Consider the following 21,814-nt stretch of genomic DNA (forward strand, 5'->3'; position numbering starts at 1 on the left):
TGATTGTGGCCTGTGGGAATGTTGTCCCACTCTTCAATGGCTGTGTGAAGTTTCTGGATATTGGCGGGAACTAGAGCATGTTATCTTACACATCAATCCAGAGCATCACAAACATGCTCAAATGGGTAACATGTCTGGTGAGTATGCAGGCCATGGAGGAATTGGGACATTTTCAGCTTTCAGGAATTGCCTACAGATCCTTGCGTCATGGGGCCGTGCATGAGGTGATGGTGGCGGATGAATGGCACGACAATGGGACTCAGGATCTCGTAGCGGTATCTCTGCGCTTTCAAATTTCCATATATAAAATGCAATTGTGTTCGTTGTCTGTAGCTTTTGGCTGCCCATACCATAATTCTACCATGGGGCATTCTGTTGACATCAGCAAACCGCTCACCCATACATGCCATTTGCCCGGTACAGTTGAATCCGGGGTTCATCCATGAAGAGCACACTTCTCCAGTGTGCCAGTGGCAATCGATGGTGAGCATTTGCCCACTGAAGTCAGTTAAGACACCGAACTGCAGTCAGGTCAAGACTGATGAGGACGAAAAGCACGCAGATGAGCTTCCCTTAGACAGTTTGAGCAGAAAATGCTCAGTTGTACAAACCCTCAGATGATCCCGCAGGTGAAGAAGCCGGATGTGAAGGTCCTGGGCTGGTGTAGTTACATGTGGTTTGCGGTTGGACTTGAGACATCTGTGGTATTGTGTTGTGACAAAACTGCACATTTTATTGGCCTTTTATTGTCCCCAGCACAAGCTGCACCTGTGTAATGATCATGCTGTTTAATCAGCTTCTTGATATGCCACACCTATCAGGTGGATGGATTATCTTGGGAAAGGACAAACGCTCACTAACAGATGTAAACAAATTTGTGCACAAAATTTGAGAGAAATAAGCTTTTGAAGGTATAGAATATATATATAAAAAATGAAAATGCCCCAATATATATATATATTTTTTTTGTTCAGTGTAAAATGGTTACCTAAGGGATAACGTTGGGGTTAGGTAAGGGTTAAAGTTTGGGTAGGGTTTAGGGTAGGCATGTCCCAAGGATCCCAGATAGCACTACCCATCTGAGTACCACCCCAACAAGTTCTAGAACAAACACATTCTAACAGTTCTGTTTGGTCCCAGAAACCAATAGGTTGGGTCAGAGCAAGAACACACGTGGTTACAGCAGCGTTTGGAAAATGTGTCATTGGCTTGATACTCTGATTGGATGTAGATTCATTAGTTTTCTACAACACCCGTTTTTTTGGAACGACCAATGATGGCACCCCCATTCCAGTTTGGGAATGGGGGTGCAGTGATTTGGGGCGAGGGGATGCTGAAAATTGCCTGCATTGAAGACGTCTATATCGGTCCATTAATACAGGACTAGTAAAAGGCCCAGTGCAGTACTTTTGTGCAAAAAAATAAATAAATGTATGAGTGTTTCCAGCATTTTTAACTTGAGTCTATCTCTACAAAACAGTTAATCTGATAATACTTGTGGAATATAAAAATACTATACATTTTCCAGTTCGCAAATCCAACTTACGTGAAAACTGAAATGGCCTATTCATTCCTTTTCCATGTTAGTAGGCACTCTTATCCTGAGTAATTTACAGTAGTGAGTGCATACATTTTCATACTGGTCCCCCATGGGAATCGAACCCACAACCCTAGCACTGCAAGCACCATGCTCTACCAACTGAGCTGCATCATCCATTACATACCATTTGATGTTTAAATGATCTCAATTACTGTATTGTGCATTGTTTTTCTTCATGGCAGAATCTACAGTTCCGGCGTACACATCACAGACAAACTGAATTGGTCCACCCACACAGACAGCATCGTGAAGAAGGCGCAGCAGCGCCTCTTCAACCTCAGGAGGCTGAAGAAATTCGGCTTGTCACCAAAAGCACTCACAAACTTCTACAGATGCACAATCGAGAGCATCCTGTCGGGCTGTATCACCGCCTGGTACGGCAACTGCTCCGCCCAGAACCGCAAGGCTCTCCAGAGGGTAGTGAGGTCTGCACAACACATCACCGGGGGCAAACTACCTGCCCTCCAGGACACCTACACCACCCGATGTCACAGGAAGGCCATTAAGATCATCAAGGACAACAACCACCCGAGCCACTGCCTGTTCACCCCGCTATCATCCAGAAGGCGAGGTCAGTACAGGTGCATCAAAGCTGGGACCGAGAGACTGAAAAACAGCTTCTATCTCTGTTTAACAGCCATCAGACTGTTAAACAGCCACCACTAACATTGAGTGGCTGCTGCCAACACACCGACTCAACTCCAGCCACTTTAATAATGGGAATTGATGCGAAATGTAAAATATATCACTAGCCACTTTAAACAATGCTACCTAATATAATGTTTACATACATATGAGATGAATAATGTAGGGTATATACTGTACTCTATATCATCTACTGCATCTTTATGTAATACATGTTTCACTAGCCACTTTGTTTACATACTCATCTCATATGTATATACTGCACTCAATACCACCTACTGTATCTTGCCTATGCCGCTCTGTACCATCACTCATTCATATATCTTTATGTACATATTCTTTATCCCCTTACACTTGTGTCTATAAGGTAGTAGTTTTGGAATTGTTAGCTAGATTACTTGTTGGTTATTACTGCATTGTCGGAACTAGAAGCACAAGCATTTCGCTACACTCGCATTAACATCTGCTAACCATGTGTATGTGACAAATCAAATTTGATTTGATTTACAGGTACAAACCTATACAGTATAGTAATTTACATTAAGTGGTTTGTGAGGATGGTAAATTAATAGTGCGCAAAAATAGAAAAACTATGTTATTTGATCAAGAAAAATATTGAATTTGAGATCCTATTGGCCCGTCCTAACATGCATCTGCATATTTCCGTTCGGGAACGCCAACTGTGTAAAGTGCATGTGTGTAATAACTCAATTCGCCTTTGGATTCCTTCTAAACATTGCGATTTTGTAGAACTTTGGCAACGGGTAAAGTCTACAAAAAGTAGTCCACTCTGTTCAAAGCAGATTTGTACAGAGATCAAATGTTTCATTTTTCGCAGAATGTCGGCCAAAATGAATCTCCTTCCATCTTCTCCCACTACCGGCGACTGGGTTTCTCACACTACCATATTTGGTAGTGAGTGGAAACGCCAAGCAGATGCTTCACATTTATATATCAGGTGAAATATCTGTGTTATTGTTCTATCGCTCCGCCATTTCCTGGTTGCTAAAACGCCAATAGTTCGCCTAATTTCAGTTTGTGACAAAATAAACTAGTGTAGGGAATTATTGTACCATCTAAACCGCTGTGAATTATATTTTCAGCTGTTTGAAACCGAAAGTAAAAAAGATGCAAAAACAAAAACGTAAGAATGGTAAGCATAGAAATAGGACAGAATAGATCTACCGCTTCTTAGACTTGCTTTCAAGTAGAATGGTAGATCTATAACTAACAATTCTGTGAATTTGGTCGTGTCGCCCAAAAAGTTACATATTGCAACTTTAACTGTGCCCGTTCCCAACGGAATAACATAGCAATCAACACATGACTCACCGCTCACGCATACCCTCTACATACCCCCAACACAAATCTGTGAACTGACTGAACTGCATTTATAACCGTTTGTAATAAACCGAGTAGGCTACTTTACAGACGCATATATAGCCTTGAGGGAAAAACGACTTTCACTGCAGCCAAGCATCACCCAAACCTATCACACAGGTAGATTATGATTTATAAACCTACAGTTACACAATGACTGTACACTTTTTTTTTTAAAGTTAGAATGAAAGTATGGTAAATACGCGTAGTTTGCTGTAGGCTATGGGATCTCAATATGGTAGCTAGCCTATAATTTGCAAAGACAACGTTGTAGGGACAAAAATACGAATAAGATGCAGTATTTGTAACAAACCCATTTATCACATATTCGTGTTTTATGTTCATAATTTCAATAAAATAGCCTACGCATGGTGGGTGCACCTCCTGAAAACTTCTCCGTTTATAAATTGATTAGAAAGGAATGTGAGCGTCGCGCACTCACACGGTCCACGACAGCTCTAAACTAAAAGCAATTAAAAACGATTTATAAAATGTAGTACTACTGTACCTGTCCAACTACAAAAAATGGTCATCTTCCAAACAACTACGTGTTATATATCTTGCATGTGTTCAGCGAAACAGTCGCGGAATTAAAAAAAAAAAAAAGTAGGCTAAATTGACTCCCTTTCGTGTAGACTGCTTTTCCTTCTCTTCCTCCTCAGTTTGCATATATAACAGAGCCCATCAATCTGTGCATGCAACGTCACTACAGGTGTGTGAGGGCGCGTTCCTCTACCCAGACGTTGCTGAAGCATAGCAGATCTTACAATGCCTGGATAGGTATTTTAAGTGTCAGCAAACCATATATGTTAGAGCAATCGGTCAATGGATGACACAGTCTATAACGTAACACGCAAACGTTGGTTGACGCTTGCAACGTCTGAGCAGGTGAACGCGACCTTAAATCTGCTGTCAAAACAGCGAGAATATTTTCCAGAGAAGCATTTGTTAAATATGAAGCCATTGCAATGTAACTGAATTGATAGATTATCCCTTTGAAATTGAATTTCATTTGTCAGTGGATTAAATTGAGAGAAAAACAATTACAACATAATTTGAAGGTACAAATTAGCTTGTTTAGTCTACCCATAAAATATGACCCACCAATAAACCTACATAAACAAAAGAGCAATAGGGTTTAGCCTGCCCTACAAGGTGCATTTCATTACATTTTCAAACTCAAATTCCACTTGAAATAGCAGTCTCTGTGCTAAAAGTTATATTGCATGACAACATTATTTACCACCTGTTTTGAAGCTATCCATAATGTGTTTACAAATCTCTTATGGCAACCAAAACAATGGAGTAGATTCTCATTTTTGGTATTATGATGGGGAAGTATTATAATACTGTAAATCACATTCTTATAACGTAAATTAATATTTTCATTAGATGAAATGGCCAATGAACGACTGAAAATCGCACAGATGTATGTTTTGACTGACTAGTAAGCCTACAGACCCTTATATAACCCCTATGGTCCTCCCACTCTAGGGGCCAACTCCAGGATAAAGGTCTCCCCTGTTCTGGTGAAGAGTTTGCTATATGACTGGGGTGCCATCTAGTGTGTTTATAGCTATATTACATGTGCACGGCAGTGGTAGAGAATCAACTGAAAAAGATCAAAGATTGCAGTAAATTGTCATTTATTTATTTAATTCCATTTGACAGTCTGAAAATATAGTTTTACATTAATGAAGCAATAATCTATGTAAGCAAGGCTGAGAATTGTAATATCATGCAATTTTGGAACAACGAAACAAGTATTGAGGGTTACTATATACAGTATTTATGTATAGAAAATCTTCTAATGGCAATGACGTTTACATAGTTTTAAATTTCAACATCAATATGGCATCCAATGAATTGAATATTTCCAAATGATTTCTCAACAAAGGACCATGCACTTCCTAATATATTATGTATGTAATGTATATGTTTGATACACCCAAAATATACAAAGTAAACCTACAGCACATTTTCTGACATTGAGGGGTTCCCATATATTTGTTATATACACATTCAGAAAGACACATCTGGCACATTTCTGAGGTCCAACAACTCTAGCCACAACAACTACAGTGCACAGTCTACCAACCTATAAAACCTACAATGCGTCTATGGTCATTTCTGAGAAAGATGATGCCCGAGTTACCTTTAGTTTGGTCCCCTGGCAACAAAAAGAAAAAACAATTTGCCTAAATTAAAACCTGTAGGTGGATTGAAAATAATAATGTAGGTGAATAGGAAAACAATGAGAAAGAATAGAAAGCCAACATTTTCCTGTGATCCACATAATGGTATTATACACAGCAACATAATTGAAGGAGTGTTTAATTTTAGCCGGAGAACACACAAAGAATAAGGGCATCCACGAGGACTTGTGTTTCTCAGACACACAGACAGAGGAGAGAGAGGGGGGAGAGAACATTCTCCTCTAGTAAAGGGATCTGCTCATAAAATATTAACTTCCAAGGTTTACTGGGCAAACCAGATATAGGTCACAGGACAGGAGTCACTGATGTATTTTGGGGACTTTTGCAACATTCAGTTTGCTGGTCAGACTTCTGTTACGATTGTGCCCCTAATATTTTCCAGATCACTTAAAAAAAACACGTTTGCTTGTTGAACTCATGAGATTTGCTAAATAGTCTTTTTTCAAAGTTGCATGGATATTTCTTGGCGTGGTTGTGAAATGTGGTCTGGGGTGTTCAGACAATGATGACATCCATAAGACACAATATGCAAGACACAAACAATTCACCATGATCACAATAACTTAACATTTAGCGACATTCATTGAAAAAAATAAAAAAGCGTTATATGCTCAATGTATTAATTATTAATTTAAGATGATACGTTATTTAAATTACGCTTTCCAGAACTAGCTAAATTAAACCCATTTTTAAAATGTTTATGGTTGCAGTTAAAAACCATGATATTCATGTCCACTGAAAAAAATTACAACATGTAAAGGAGGGAACTCTATCAATTTCCCATCTGTTTCAATAATATCTCTGCAGTTCAGATGGGCTCGGTGAGAAATAGCATCCTTACGTAGAATGGCCTGATTCCATGTCTTTGTGCATTAAATGCAGATTAGGATATACGCAGTATAGAAATGCCTGCTGTCATAGGAAAACAAATATTTAAGTCTTAAGCATCTATCGGAGTCCAAAACGTGTATGTGTACGCACAGCAGCGTTCTAGAATATTGGACCGTTGGCTTTCCTCCGTTTCAAATTCTCAGCACAGCTCAAGCAATTTCTCCAACTATCAACACATTCAAATGAATAGAGGACGTGTACGACGAGCCACGTTGGTTGGGAATTATGGGGGAGGTGTGCATTTGGGCTGTACGTCCCCCGCGGACGGTGGCCTCAGAGCCTCGTAGCTATGTCACAATGGGATGCCGGACTATTGCATCGCTGCGTCATTGCACTCTGAATTACACTTTAGTGGAGGTTATGTTTAACAAGCTGTTGCTTATTACGTTGACCATGACACTTTCCATACTAAAAGCAAACATACAGTAGCCTACAACAGTTGAGTTTAAGAGCTCAGTTATCAATGTAAGTAGTGGGTGTGGCAGATGCAAGGAAAACAGATGACATTTAGGAAAAATGGCTGGACATTTAGCCATGACAGATGTAATCACCACAGTAAAAAACTACTTTTCCCACAATGCCCCACAAGAGAGCCCAACATTGAGCAAGGTTGTGGTAGTGTACGGTAATGTGTGGGAACTTTCTACAAAGTGTCATGTTAAACAACTTGACGTAAAGTAAGCTAGTGTATATGATTCAAGACTTAGGGTCTTCATGGTAGTTGGGTTGGGGGGGTTTACAATGAAGGTGCAGAGGGTTAGACAGGGAGGTTGATGTGGGCAAGGACCTGGGGGTGCCATGGAGAAGGGCTGTCTACGGTTTCGCTATGTCTCCTTTCTTTAGGATGATCTGCCGTTGCCATGGCGCCAGTTTGCTCTCGTCGTAACCCAGGGTCCGTAGTCGCTCCTGCTCCGTCTTCTCCTCGCTCTCCTTCTCCTTCTTTGCTCGCTCCTCTTCTTTTCTGAGTGCACCAATGAGAGGAGAATACAAGGTGTCAGTATGATTCAATGCTTGTGTACCATAACAAGTGACTGTCACTGGTAACACTTCCTTTCACAGTCCTGTTTCAGCTGGTATTAAGAAACAATTGCCTGAGTCACACTATAGAACCAAAACGAACCGTACTGTGATTGCTCTGATATTTTATTTTTTACATTGTCCTTCCCAGCTCAGTTCCAGAGACTATGGTAGATGTGTAACCAGGCCAGCCCAGTACAGCTCGCTCGGTTTGGCCCTGTTGTATGAATAACAAGGTCACATTTAGCAGTCTGTTTAGCTATCAATACACTCCTTGCCATGTTTGGAATGACACAGAGTACAAGGAGTAACATGTAAGCACAAAACAGGTTCTGAATTTCAGGCCAGATCACAATCAGACCTAGGTCAAAAACAAGAAGTTACATTGAAGTATTTGAGGTGTTCTTGAATTAGCTGGGATTTTGGGACTATTCCATTGTACCAAATCAAGCACAGCTCAAGTATTTGAGGTCTGGTAACAATGGATACTTTTGGTACTTCTGGTAACTACCTGGTAAACCAACGTTACGGTGTAATGTATAAATACATACCAGGTAAATAGACTTATGGCTGTTTTAACCATATCTTTAATGCATGTATGGTATTTCATGGAGCAGGATTGATGAGTTAGTGAACTAACTCTGATCAACAATCCGCAATGATGTGAAACCAAAAATGCCATATGGCATCAATGATAATAACAAATATTTATTTCTTACCTTTTTTGCTCCCTGCCCGTCCCGGAGAAGATAAGCACAATGGGGAATTTAAGTAATTACAGTATTAATCCATGGCATTCAAAATGTTACATTACTTAATGACTACAGGAAAGAATGCATAGCGGTTACAGTAGGTAGCTAGCTATATACTCTAAACATTTCAGGATCTACATGACTTGCAAATTTTAGAATCAACCCACCCAACTGAACTTGAGGTGGGGAAAAGACAGAAAAAAAGAAATAAAGCATTAACCAGACAGACATAAACAACCAGAGAAATTGACAGAAGTGAGGACAAATCAGAGAGCAGAGTGACAGTAGAGAGACCCCGAGGGCTCCTGATTGGAGGAATGGGACGGAGTGGCGCCGTCTCTCACTCACTTCTCTTCATCAAGCTTTTTCTTCATGATGTCCCTCCGCCACGCTGGCATGGATGCCAGGCGCGCCGCCTCCTCGTCCACCTGCAGAGGACCAAACACACAGGAGCCAACATCTGTCATAATGGGGCCCCACCGGTAACACTGTCCCTGCCCGTCTCCAACTCCACTACTATAGTCATCCCTTTAGCCTCCCAGGAACTGAGACTTTCCCATCCTTTCTTGTTTCTATGATGGAGCTCACAAAGGTGACACACCTGATGGGATTAAGCATAAATTAGATTCAGCATCAACTTCATCTCCAGCACCACCCCAACATCAACATATGGGAAAACAGCACCTTTCTATGTCTTGTAGTAAAACAAGATACAGGAAGATTAGTATTTCCAATGATGTCGGTATTTTAACCAATTATGAATAGGCATTGCCTACTAATTAATTGGTTGATGATGTCATTGGAAACACTTATTTTCCCCTATCTTTTTTACTACAAAACATAGAAACGTGCCATTTTCACATACATTGATGTTGAGGTGGTGCTGGAAATTAATATTGTATAGAGCAGACCAGGCTTCGAATACTATTTGAAATCATTTCAAATGTATTATCTGGGCTTGATTGAGCTTGCCTGGTGCAAGGTAACCAATAGAGTAATTGCAAAACTGCAAACCCTGCCCATCTGGCACTCCAGACAGGATAAAGCATTTTCAAATAGTATTTGATCCCAGGTCTAGTATAAAGACTATCAGCCAGACTGCGGCATAGAGAGACACATTTTTAATTGACTTAAACCCAGCTCATTGCAGACAGGTTGTGGACCGTGCACGCACACAGAGGCGTGTGCACACACCACCTGAAACTTGACCGACTCCCCTCTTTCAGGTCGTAATTGGAGGCGGGGCTGAGAGGAGCCATCTTGGATTTCTAATATTCACATAGCTACAGATCTATTACACCACACCCCCACATAGCATGTCACTGGCCCCATCCAACAGTATCCTGGTAAGCTTATCTCTACACATTGCATGTTTAATGATTCCCCAGGGAATTATAACATTTGTGGAGGGGGGGGGGGTCATTTGATAGACAGGCAAGGAAAGTGAGACAAAGCCAGTTTCATGTTACCAATACAACAGGAGAGCATCCATTCAAGATTGACATGGTTGGATACAAATGGCCTCACATCAGAATAGGCGTTCAGCGCGCAATATCGGCTTGCATCCATTCAAACATGCATACCTGGAGGAGTAACAATAACTATTGCTGTTTAGTGGATGCAAGGAAATTCCTCTAATTACGTTAAACAAAAATATTGTCATATTTAACCTGCAACGGTCATCAACATTGTTAAACTGTTTTTAAAATAATTATAATAAATGCAACAGTTGGCAAATGGATGAAGTTACTCGTAACGTTAGCAGGGAAAAACGACAGGCACAATATAAACTCAACATGTAACGTGTTGGTCCCCTGCTTCATGAGCTGAAGTAAAAGATCCCAGAAACGTTCCATACGCACAAATAGCTTATTTCGCTCCAAGTTTGTGCACAAATTTGTTTACATCCCTGTTAGTGAGCATTTCTCCTTTGCCAAGATAATCCATCCACCTGACAGGTGTGGCATATCATGAAGCTGATTAAACAACATGCTCATTACACAGTGCTGGGGACAATAAAAGAACACTATAAAATGTGTAGTTTTGTCACACAACACAATGCCACAGATGTCTCAAGTTTTGAGGGAGTGTGTAATTGGCATGGTGACTGTAGAAATGTCCACCAGAGCTGTTGCCAGAGAATTGTATGTTAATTTCTCGACTATAAACTCCATTGTTATTTTATAGAATTTGGCAGTACGTCCAAACGGCCTCACAACCGCAGACAACGTGTAACCATGCCAGCCCAGGACCTCCACATCCGGATTATTCACCCGCGGGATCGTCTGAGACCAGCGACCCGGACAGCTGATGAAACTGAGTTTGCACAACCAAAGAATTTCTGCACAAACGATCAGAAACAGTCTCAGGGACGCTCATCTGCGTGCTCGTCTTCCTCACCAGGGTCTTGGCCTGACTGCAGTTCGGCGTCGTAACAGACTTCAGTGGGCCAATGCTTACCTTCGATAGCCACTGGCATGCTGGAGAAGTGTGCTCTTCATGGATGAATCCCGGTTTCAACTCTCCCGGGCAGATGGCAGACAGCATGTAAAGCGTCGCGTGGGTGATAAGTTTGCGGATGTCAACGTTGTGAACAGAGTGCCCCATGGTGGGGTTATGGTATGGGCAGGCATAAGCTACGGACTACGAATACAATTGCATTTTATCGATGGCAATTTGAATGCACAGAGATACCGTTACAAGATCCTAAGGCCCATTGTCATGCCATTAATCCGCTGCCATCACCTCATGTTGCGTTTAGATTTTTGTTCTGTGTAAATTGACAATCATTCTGTCCAAATTAATAATCAATATTTGGCTGGGGGGCCGGTGTTTGCGTTTATAAATTGCCTTAGATAATAGTCTGTTGGGTTTCCGGACATCTAGACAGTACCCTCAATCTCAACCATGTCCCCAGTCTACAATCTTGACTCCATCCTGTACTCAAATCTATGTATAGACCTATCGCTATGGTTACCACGAGACGAGGATGCCTCCCACCTCGGATTGATTGGCTTAAAGTAGATCAGAAGTTGTCCACTGTAAGGAGTAACCTCCTTGTGGCTTCAGTATAAACCACCTCTCACTAGCATGACAGCAGGTGACAGTAAGAGGGTTACTAGCCCAGGGGGGCGGAATTTAATCTGGACGACGAGAAAACACTATGACAAAATGTGTCTTTGCTGCCTTGGCTGTCTGTCGCAGTAGAGGAATAAACGTTGGTTGACAAATGTAGAAATACCCACATCGACTGGCTCCCCTTGTTGTGCATACCGGTGTAGTACTCCAGTAGGGCGAAAGGAAGCACAATTTGTTTTTTTAAGCGCACTATACTCTTACTCAGTTTAGGCTCATTGCACAGATCAAATTATACTAGGCTAATTGGGAACGGGGAGCTTTGCATGACCTTTGAAAAGGCAGTAGAGAACCAATCATGAACAGGCTCTACAGGGGATTCTTGAAAAGTACGTTTTATGTTTCAGGCAGAAAGATTAGACCGTTGATCGTTAATGACAAAAGAACGTAAATGTCTGTGGGTAATTAAGGAGGGTGCTACATGTAGGTGCTACACATCGATCAGATAGATATGTTTTGTGTAGAAAATACAAGGTCCTCTGTCATGTAAAAAAAAAAAAACGGAATTATAGCCGCTCTGCACATTACATTTTTATTTGGAACGTTTGGAATATTGCACCCCACTGATTAATACCCTGAAGTGGTCAGCTTCTTGTCACCTCATGAATTTGACTTTGACCTGCTCCTAAACAAAGCATACAAATGTCAAACAAATCAAACAAAACGTTACTTACTCAAACTTTATTGATAGGAACAAATTATGTAACAAATGGAGAAAAAAAATGCAGAAAACACACATCTAAATGCAAAACAGTTTGAATAATAAATCCTCAAAAAGTATAAACTGCAATATCTACATAAGTGTGACGATATACTGGATATATTCGTACTCTACCCCATGCGTCTTCAGCAATCTGAAGGATTTAAGAATGAAAATTAAATCGGCTGACCAAATCGTTTGCTGGTATATCAGCATGTGAAAGTGTTGATGCAAAACAATACTGTAACAAAAGCATAATTCATTCCCATTGAATACAAACCCTGCTATCATCAACAGGCTCCTCACTGAAAATGTGTGCAATGTGTACATCCCGATAAGGTCACAGGCTGGGGTAAAAAGACAGCATGTGAGCCATTGAGTAACACTTGAACCTGTACTTTCCTTGCCTTTGAGCTCATGCAACAACTAGTGCATCAAGCATTATGTGTGAAACTGAGGACAAGGAATACATGGCCCTGATCTGGTTATCAATTTGTAGAAGTAAAAGTGATCATAATTCTTGAATATGAAGCTATTATTCATAATCAATAACTGTATATGCAAGAGTAAAGAGTGATAGTCAATTGTAACTGTAGAGTTTTAAGGGAATATTTGTCAAATCTATATAATGAGGACAACCTACTGTATGTGTGTCTGCTTAATGATAGCATAGTGTATCTCGTGTAGAGGTTTAACTAATAAAGGCTAAACAGCATACACCCTAAAAATGCACTAGGATAAATATTAGAGGTCGACCGATTATGATTTTTCAACGCCGATACCGATTATTGTGGGCCCCAAAAATCAGATACCGATTAATTGGCCGATTTAAAAAAATATATATATTTGTAATAATGACAATTACAACAATACTGAATGAACACTTATTTTAACTTAATACACTGCTCAAAAAAATAAAGGGAACACTTAAACAACACAATGTAACTCCAAGTCAATCACACTTCTGTGAAATCAAACTGTCCACTTAGGAAGCAGCACTGATTGACAATAAATTTCGCATGCTGTTGTGCAAATGAAATAGACAACAGGTGGAAATTATAGGCAATTAGCAAGACAACCCCAATAAATGAGTGGTTCTGCAGGTGGTGACCACAGACCACTTCTCAGTTCCTATGCTTCCTGGCTGATGTTTTGGTCACTTTTGAATGCTGGCGGTGCTTTCACTCTAGTGGTAGCATGAGACGGAGTCTACAACCCACACAAGTGGCTCAGGTAGTGAAGCTCATCCAGGATGGAACATCAATGCGAGCTGTGGCAAGAAGATTTGCTGTGTCTGTCAGCGTAGTGTCCAGAGCATGGAGGCGCTACCAGGAGACAGGCCAGTACATCAGGAGACGTGGAGGAGGCCGTAGGAGGGCAACAACCCAGCAGCAGGACCACTACCTCCGCCTTTGTGCAAGGAGGAGCAGGAGGAGCACTGCCAGAGCCCTGCAAAATGACCTCCAGCAGGCCACAAATGTGCATGTGTCTGCTCAAACGGTCAGAAACAGACTCCATGAGGGTGGTATGAGGGCCCGACGTCCACAGGTGGGGGTTGCGCTTACAGCCCAACACCGTGCAGGACGTTTGGCATTTGCCAGAGAACACCAAGATTGGCAAATTCGCCACTGGCGCCCTGTGCTCTTCACAGATAAAAGCAGGTTCACACTGAGCACATGTGACAGACGTGACAGTCTGGAGATGCCGTGGAGAACGTTCTGCTGCCTGCAACATCCTCCAGCATGACCGGTTTGGCGGTGGGTCAGTCATGGTGTGGGGTGGCATGTCTTTGGGGGGCCGAACAAGCCCTCCATGTGCTCGCCAGAGGTAGCCTGAATGCCATTAGGTACCGAGATGAGATCCTCAGACCCCTTGTTAGACCATATGCTGGTGCGGTTGGCCCTGGGTTCCTCCTAATGCAAGACAATGCTAGACCTCATGTGGCTGCAGTGTGTCAGCAGTTCCTGCAAGAGGAAGGCATTGATGCTATGGACTACCCCGCCCGTTCCCCAGACCTGATTCCAATTGAGCACATCTGGGACATCATGTCTCGCTCCATCCACCAACGCCACGTTGCCACACAGACTGTCCAGGAGTTGGCGGATGCTTTAGTCCAGGTCTGGGAGGAGATCCCTCAGGAGACCATCCGCCACCTCATCAGGCACGTGGAGGCCACACACACTACTGAGCCTCATTTTGACTTGTTTTAAGGACATTACATCAAAGTTGGATCAGCCTGTAGTGTGGTTTTCCACTTTAATTTTGAGTGTGACTCCAAATCCAGACCTCCATGGGGTGATAAATTTGATTTCCATTGATCATTTTTGTGTGATTTTGTTGTCAGCACATTCAACTATGTAAAGAAAAAAGTATTTAATGAGAATATTTAATTCATTCAGATCTAGGATGTGTTATTTTAGTGTTCCCTTTATTTTTTTGAGCAGTGTATAATACATCAATAAAATCAATTTAGCCTCAAGTAAATAATGAAACATGTTCAATTTGGTTTAAATAATGCATAATAGTGTTGGAGAAGAAAGTAAAAGTGCAATATGTGCTATGTAAGAAAGCTAACATTTCAGTTCCTTGCTCAGAACATGAGAACATATGAAAGCTGGTGGTTCCTTTTAACATGAGTCTTCAATATTCCCAGGTAAGAAGTTTTAACCTAATATATTTTTAGGTTGTAGTTATTATAGGAATTATAGGACTATTTCCCTCTATACCATTTGTATTTCATTAACCTTTGACTATTGGATGTTCTTATAGGCACTTTAGTATTGCCAGTGTAACAGTATAGCTTCCGTCCTTCTCCTCGCTCCACCCTGGGCTTGAACCAGCAACACAACGACAACAGACACCATTGAAGCAGCGTTACCCATGCAGAGCAAGGGGAACAACTACTAGAAGGCTCAGAGCAAATGATGTTTGAAATGCTATTAGCACGTGCTAACTAGCTAGCCATTTCACTTCGGTTACACCAGCCTCATCTCAGGAGTTGATAGGCTTGAAGTCATAAACAGCACAATGCTTGACGCACAACGAAGAGCTGCTGGCAAAACGCACGAAAGTGCTGTTTGAATTAATGTTTACGCACCCGCTTCTACCTACCACAGCTCAGTCAGATACTTAGATACTTGTATGCTTGTCTGCTCAGTCACATTATATGCAACGCAGGACCCGCTAGATAATATCTAGTAATATCATCAACCATGTGTAGTTAACTAGTGATTATGATTGATTGTTTTTTATAAGATAAGTTTAATGCAAGCTAGCAACTTACCTTGGCTTACTGCATTCGCGTAACAGGCAGTCTCCTTGTGGAGTGCAACGAGAGAGAGGCAGGTCATTATTGCATTGGACTAGTTAACTGTAAGGTTGCAAGATTGGATCCCCTGAGCTGACAAAGGGGAAAATCTGTTGTTCTGCCCCTTAACGAGACAGTTAACCCACCGTTCCTGGGCCGTCATTGAAAATAAGAATGTGTTCTTATTAACTGACTTGCCTAGTTAAATAAAGGATTTTTTTTTTTATATATTTTTTTAAATCGTCAAATCGGCACCCAAAAATACCAATTTCCGATTGTTATGAAAACTTGAAATCGGCCCTAATTAATCGGCCATTCCGATTAATCAGTCGACCTCTAATAAATATCATTAGAATGACACTCGAGCATGCCACGGGTGCAGTTTCTTGGGGGGGTGTCAGGGGGCACCTCGCCCAACTCTTCATTATCACATTAAAAAAAATCTGCATTATTCCTGTTTGATCAAATTATGTTACATACAGTAGGTTGCATTATGTCCAAACGGACTTGCTTATGTATAACATGTCCTTATGTATAACATGTCCTAGGCCGTCATTGTAAATAAGAATTTGTTCTTAACTGACTTGCCTAGTTAAATAAAGGTAAAAATAAATATTACATTTGGATGAAAAACCACCTCACACACTACATTAGGGCCTGTCTTTGGATATCAAAAAACTACTGTAGCAAACCAATAATAGATAAGAAACTTGGAATAAAAAATATTTGTTCCAAAGACTAATTAGAATTCAGGGAGTCATTGCTGGTAGTGCATTTAGAGCACTCCCTCTTCCACTGTATCATTACATCTGATCATTTTTTGCATATCAGTGGTTGACAAGACAAAGTGATTTGACTGCCGGACATCCAATCACAGGCTGGATGCTCCTTTCCTTACTGAAACCATGTAACAGTTCCTTGTGTTATCTGAGGCCTCAAGGCTAAAACACAGATTAGCTCTCTCCCTAGCATGTTCCACATAGGAGGATAGTTTCCTTGACACTTTCCCTCGTGGCTTTGTTGCCTGCTTTGTCCAAGCATGTTTAGCCTAACACTTTTGTGTAAAGAGTATTCCACATATCTTCTGCTTATCGCTGATGGTCAGATATCAAACAGTTCAGCTTCCTTTTCCTTCCAGAAGGCAAAGCTGCGCTCAATGTACCTGCTGATCTCCTCATTGCTGAACTCTTTCAGTTCGTAGATCAGTTTGATTGAGTCTTCATTGGGCTCTTCTCTGTGCGGAGGTTCATATACGGGTGTGACTATGGTGACTTGAAGTGGAGCAGGTGCAATGTCCTGCGTCACACACTTCCCTACACTCTGTACTGTGGTCTCAGTTGTCACAACCTGGCCTACTGAGTCTTGCAAAGCCTCCAGAACAGTATCCTGCCCAGTTTTCTGCGCTGAATCCTGCACAGAAGTCTGAACTCTGTCTTTTGGAACACTCTCTTGTGCTACACTTTCAGTCTTCACAGCATCCTGAATAGGCCCCTTCGTTGGACTCGGCTCAGAAGTGTTCACATCTGCCTGAACAGTGTCCTCCACAGTGTCCTTCACTGCACTCTGCTCTGCATGGTTAATGCAGTCCTGAGCAGTAAGCTGGACACTATCCTGTACAGCAATCGAAGGCAAATACATGTTTGGTTCTGGGGCAGGCAACGGCACCTGGAATGGCACAACCGACGCCTCAGGAGCAATTGAAAGTAGCGAGGCGGTCATCATTCCTCCCCCATCCGCAGAATCACCAAAGTACTTTTGCTTTATGTCTTCAAAGCTGTCCGCCCAGTCCCGCTTCCCTTGCTCAATCTCCTCCATGACCTCACGGTGGAACTGGCGAATCAGCTCCCAGCTGTAGCTTCCGAGGCGGTCGAACATCTCGTAGCACAGTAGGTGGCGGAACTTGCGCTCGCTGCGTGACATGCTCATCTCTAGGAGTTGGAAGTAGCCCAGCATAAAGAGGTCTAGGGTTAGGGTCTCGTAGCTGACCGGTGCTCCATTAACGTGTGGCAGGAAATGCTCCGGCCAGTAGATCATCTGGGCCCGACTGAGCCGGCGGATCTGGCGAGTGGGCACCTGGCTCATGATGGTCCTCCAGTGGCCAATCAGGTTCCCTACCACTTGCCTGGACTTCATGAATAGGAGTGTTTTGTCATCCTCACTCGGTGTGTCTCCTTCCAGATCAGCAGTGAACCGGTTATAGTCGTCCAGACCCACCCTTAGACTTCCCCGTTTGGCTGTGTACTTTGGCCTGTAGGACTCTGAGAGGGTGTACTTTCGCCAGTGTTCCAGGAACAAGAAGACGATCCGCTCCTTCCTCATCTCAATGCACTCTTGGACGTAGCTCATGTCCGTCTGCACCTCCAGGCTCCGAGTCAGCTGCTCGTGGTTCAGTATAGGGTCTGTAGACAGAACCTGGTTGAACTGATCAGACTGAGGGATCACATCAGAAGACTGGTATGTAAGAGGAGCATGAGATGGCATGATTACAGGTTCCTCCACCAGAGGCAGAGATTCCTGGACTGGAGAAAAGTCTCCATTGTTAGGGGACTGGAGGACCTCTGCAGGGGAACACGGGACCTCATCTTCCTGAATCGGCTCGGGGAGATAACTGGACTCGCTCACCGCAGGGAGGGACCTCTTGCGCTTGTACACCCGGTTCGTTTTGTCATCAGCAAACTGGAACTGGTTCTGAATCTCATAGTTGGCCTTCAGGTTCTTCACAGAGACGCCACACTGCTTGATCTCCTTCTCCACCTCCTCCCTAGTGGAGAACGACTGGGATCGTCCGATGACCCCAGTGGCAATGGATCCTGCTGGGGTCATCTGGCCCATCCTATTGTTACTCCCTTCCTCCTGAGCATATCCGGGAGATATCAAATCCAAGATGTCTATCGTCTTGCCTCCCAGGGTGGCCAGGAGAATAGCCATGCTCTTGAGCAGCGTTGAGATTTTGCTGCACCAGGCTGGCAGATCTTCCGCTTGCCCATGAACTTGCTTGGGGTTGATGTAGAAGTGCTCCTGGTTGAGGGCGGCAGACACGGGAAGAAGTTGTTGAAGCTCTCGCTCCAACTCTTCCAGTTCCTTTTCCACCTCCGTCACCTTGTGCATGACCTGCAGGTTCTCGATTTGCTTCTCAATGCGGATGAGGTCGTCCTCCATCATCAGCTCTCCAAAGGGGCCCAGGATGGCATTGTGGACATGAGAGTAGTGCCACTCTTGAGGCTGGTAGTGTCCACTGGCCGCAAACTAGATTAGAGTTCAAGGGACAGCAAAGAACAACAGAAAAGAGGGGGGAAGGGGGAAGTTCCTTCAGCTTGCACTTCCTGGTGTACTATTAACACACGGCGCATGTTCATACTTCCTCGTCACACAGGATTTACATGGATTTAGTGGTGCAATGGCACTGCCTCAGTACAAGCTTCATAACTCCTAGATTAGCTGAGAGTCAGGGCACAGGCTACTCCTTTATGAAATCAGGGTGGAAAAATCTTCAGCGCACAACTGCTGGCTGAATATGGTTGGGTGTATGGGTTCACTTTATTTGGAGGTCTGCATTTAAACTGCTTAGAATTCATTATTTAATAGTTTAACTATTATAACGGTTTGTAAATCATTCAATGTCATTTGTATATGTATAAATAAATTATGATGGAGAGGATCAGGCTTATGCATGTATATGGTTAACAAAATATGTCATTAATGGTGATAAGCAGTTTACAAGCAGACCTTGAAATAGAATGTTCAAGTTTTATGTCATGATGAAAAAAGTTCCCTTTCTGTTTTGATTATTGGGGCAAATTAATTATACTCTTCCTAGTTAGTATTTCATTATAATTGTGTGTGAACAGGTTTGTTTTATAAATCCCTATTGGTTTGATAGGGAGTTTTAACAGGCTTATCCATAGCAAAAAAAGAAACCCAGAGAAGCATCCTCAAAGAAGTAGATAACGTGGAGTGTATAGATGGACATGGAGCTCGTGTGAATAGGCCTTGCATCACACCACTGAATCAGCATGTAATGACTTAGAGCTGCACTGCTCCATCTCCAATTACTAGCCACACTGTGAAGCCATCAGCCAGATCCTACTGCATATCAGGCTTTTAAACGGGCTAGAACTGGAATGGGCACCGTAGCCTGTAAGTATCCATTTCACCACACTCTGCAGGGCCTGGGTTCAGCACAAAAGTCAAGTAAAATAAAAAAAGATGCATGCATTTGTTGTGACCCCTGAACTCAATATATCAAAGCAGGATATACAGTATCTGCATGGCCTGATGGAAGGGCGACAAACAATCCGATTCAGCATCATTTAGATTGTACTTGCAAATTCAGGAAATGGTTACATCAGCATACAATGTATAGGTTCTTCATCGACTTAAAAATAATGAAGGCATCTGTCACTATATTAGTACAGTAGTCAATGCCCACCATCTTGGATGGAACAGGTACTGACTTAAGTATATGAAATCATATTTAACGTTCCAGTCAAAACAAAGCAATCTGATAGTGATATGTTTAAATAAAATATAGATTATATAAATTAACAAACACCTACAGTACCAGTCAAAAGTTTGGAGACACCTACTCATTACAATGTGTTTCTTTATTTTGACTATGTTCTACATTGTAGAATAATAGTGAAGACATCAAGACTATGAAATAACACATATGGAATCATGTAGCAACCAAAAAAGTGTTCAACAAATCAAAATATATTTTTAGATTCTTCAAAGTAGCCACCCTTTGCCTTGATGACAGCTTTGCACACTCTTGGCATTCTCTCAACCAGCTTCATAAGGAATGCTTTTCCAACAGTCTTGACTTCACTCTGTGGTCCAACTCATCCCAAACCATCTCAATTGGGTTGAGGTCGGGTGATTGTGGAGGCCAGGTCATCTGATGCAGCACTCCATCACTCTCCTTCTTGGCCAAATAGCCCTTACATAGCCTTGAGGTGTTTTTGGGTCATAGTCCTGTTGAAAAACAAATGCTAGTCCCACTAAGAGCAAACCAGATGGGATGGCGTATCACTGCAGAATGATGTGGTAGCCTTGCTGGTTAAGTGTGGCTTGAATTCTAAATAAATCACAGACAGTGTCACCAGTAAAGCACCATCACACCTCCTCCATTCATGGTGGGAACCACACATGCAGAGATCATCCGTTCACCTACTCTGCATCTCACAAGACACGACAGACCAAAAGGACAGATTTCCACCGGTTTAATGTCCATTTCTAGTGTTTTTTTTGGTCCAATCAAGTCTTTTCTTCTTATTGGTGTCCTTTAGTACTGGTTTCTTTGCAGCAATTCGACCATGAAGGCCTGATTCACGCTGTCTCGTCTGAACAGTTGATGTTGAGATGTGTCTGTTACTTGAACTCTGGGAAGCATTTATATGGGCTGCAATTTCTGAGGCTGGTAACTCTAATTAACTTATCCTCTGCAGCAAATGTAACTCTGTGTCTTCCTTTCCTGTAGCAGTCCTCATGAGAGACAGTTTCATCACAGCACTTGAAGGTTTTTGCAACTGCACTTGAAGAAACGTTAAAAGTTCTTGAAATTTCCCAGATTGACTGACCTTCATGTCTTGATGGGCTGTTGTTTTTCTTTGCTTATTTGAGCTATTCTTGCCATAATATGGACTTGCTCTTTTACCAAATTGGGCTATCTTCTGGCTCAAACGCATTAAGAAGGAAAGAAATTCCACAAATTATCTTTTAACAAGGCACACCTGTTAATTCCAGGTGACTACCTCATGAAGATGGTTGAAGAAAATTCCAAGAGTGTGCAAAGCTGTCATCAAGGCAAAGGGTGGCTTCTTTGAAGAATCGCACATTTTTTAAATATATTTGGATTTTTTGGTTACTACATGATTCCATGTGTTATTTCATAGTGATGTTTTCACTATTATTCTACAATGTAGAAAATAGTAAAAATAAAGAAAAACTAGAATGAGTAGGTGTGCCCAAACTTTTGACTGGTATTGTCTGTTGCAAGTTTCCTATTATCAATAGTTTAGTAGTTCAGTTTAATAGTAGTTCAATTTCTCAAACTGCTTTAAAGACATTCGCCATGGGGAATACATGCACAGTTCTAACATGTCAATCAATTATTCATGTTTTTAATTGTATTATGATAAAACTGCTGCCATTGTGAAGAATCATTTATGT

General features: G+C 42.0%; 3 protein-coding genes across 3 annotated transcripts in view; all 3 read right to left on the reverse strand.

The window, feature by feature from the left end:
- Positions 1-4,361, reverse strand: part of arhgef16 (Rho guanine nucleotide exchange factor (GEF) 16) — a 36,354-nt gene extending 31,993 nt beyond the window's left edge. Inside the window, exon 1 of the mRNA XM_024400413.2 lies at positions 4,134-4,361. The gene's annotated coding sequence lies outside the window, so the exon portion shown is untranslated. The remainder of the gene's footprint in view (positions 1-4,133) is intronic.
- Positions 4,362-5,254: 893 nt separating this feature from the next.
- Positions 5,255-21,814, reverse strand: part of espn (espin) — a 105,676-nt gene continuing 89,116 nt past the window's right edge. The window contains 3 exon segments of the mRNA XM_042299917.1: positions 5,255-7,693; positions 8,469-8,480; positions 8,850-8,929. Coding sequence (XP_042155851.1) covers positions 7,546-7,693; positions 8,469-8,480; positions 8,850-8,929 — 240 coding nt within the window. The 3' untranslated portion in view covers positions 5,255-7,545.
- Positions 15,929-20,175, reverse strand: LOC121839620 (espin-like protein). Its single transcript, XM_042299351.1, has one exon. It carries the CDS (start codon positions 18,803-18,805, stop codon positions 16,745-16,747), a length of 2,061 nt encoding a protein of 686 aa, XP_042155285.1. The 5' UTR covers positions 18,806-20,175; the 3' UTR covers positions 15,929-16,744.

This window comes from Oncorhynchus tshawytscha, linkage group LG16, assembly GCF_018296145.1.
Source record: "Oncorhynchus tshawytscha isolate Ot180627B linkage group LG16, Otsh_v2.0, whole genome shotgun sequence".
NCBI lineage: Eukaryota > Metazoa > Chordata > Actinopteri > Salmoniformes > Salmonidae > Oncorhynchus > Oncorhynchus tshawytscha.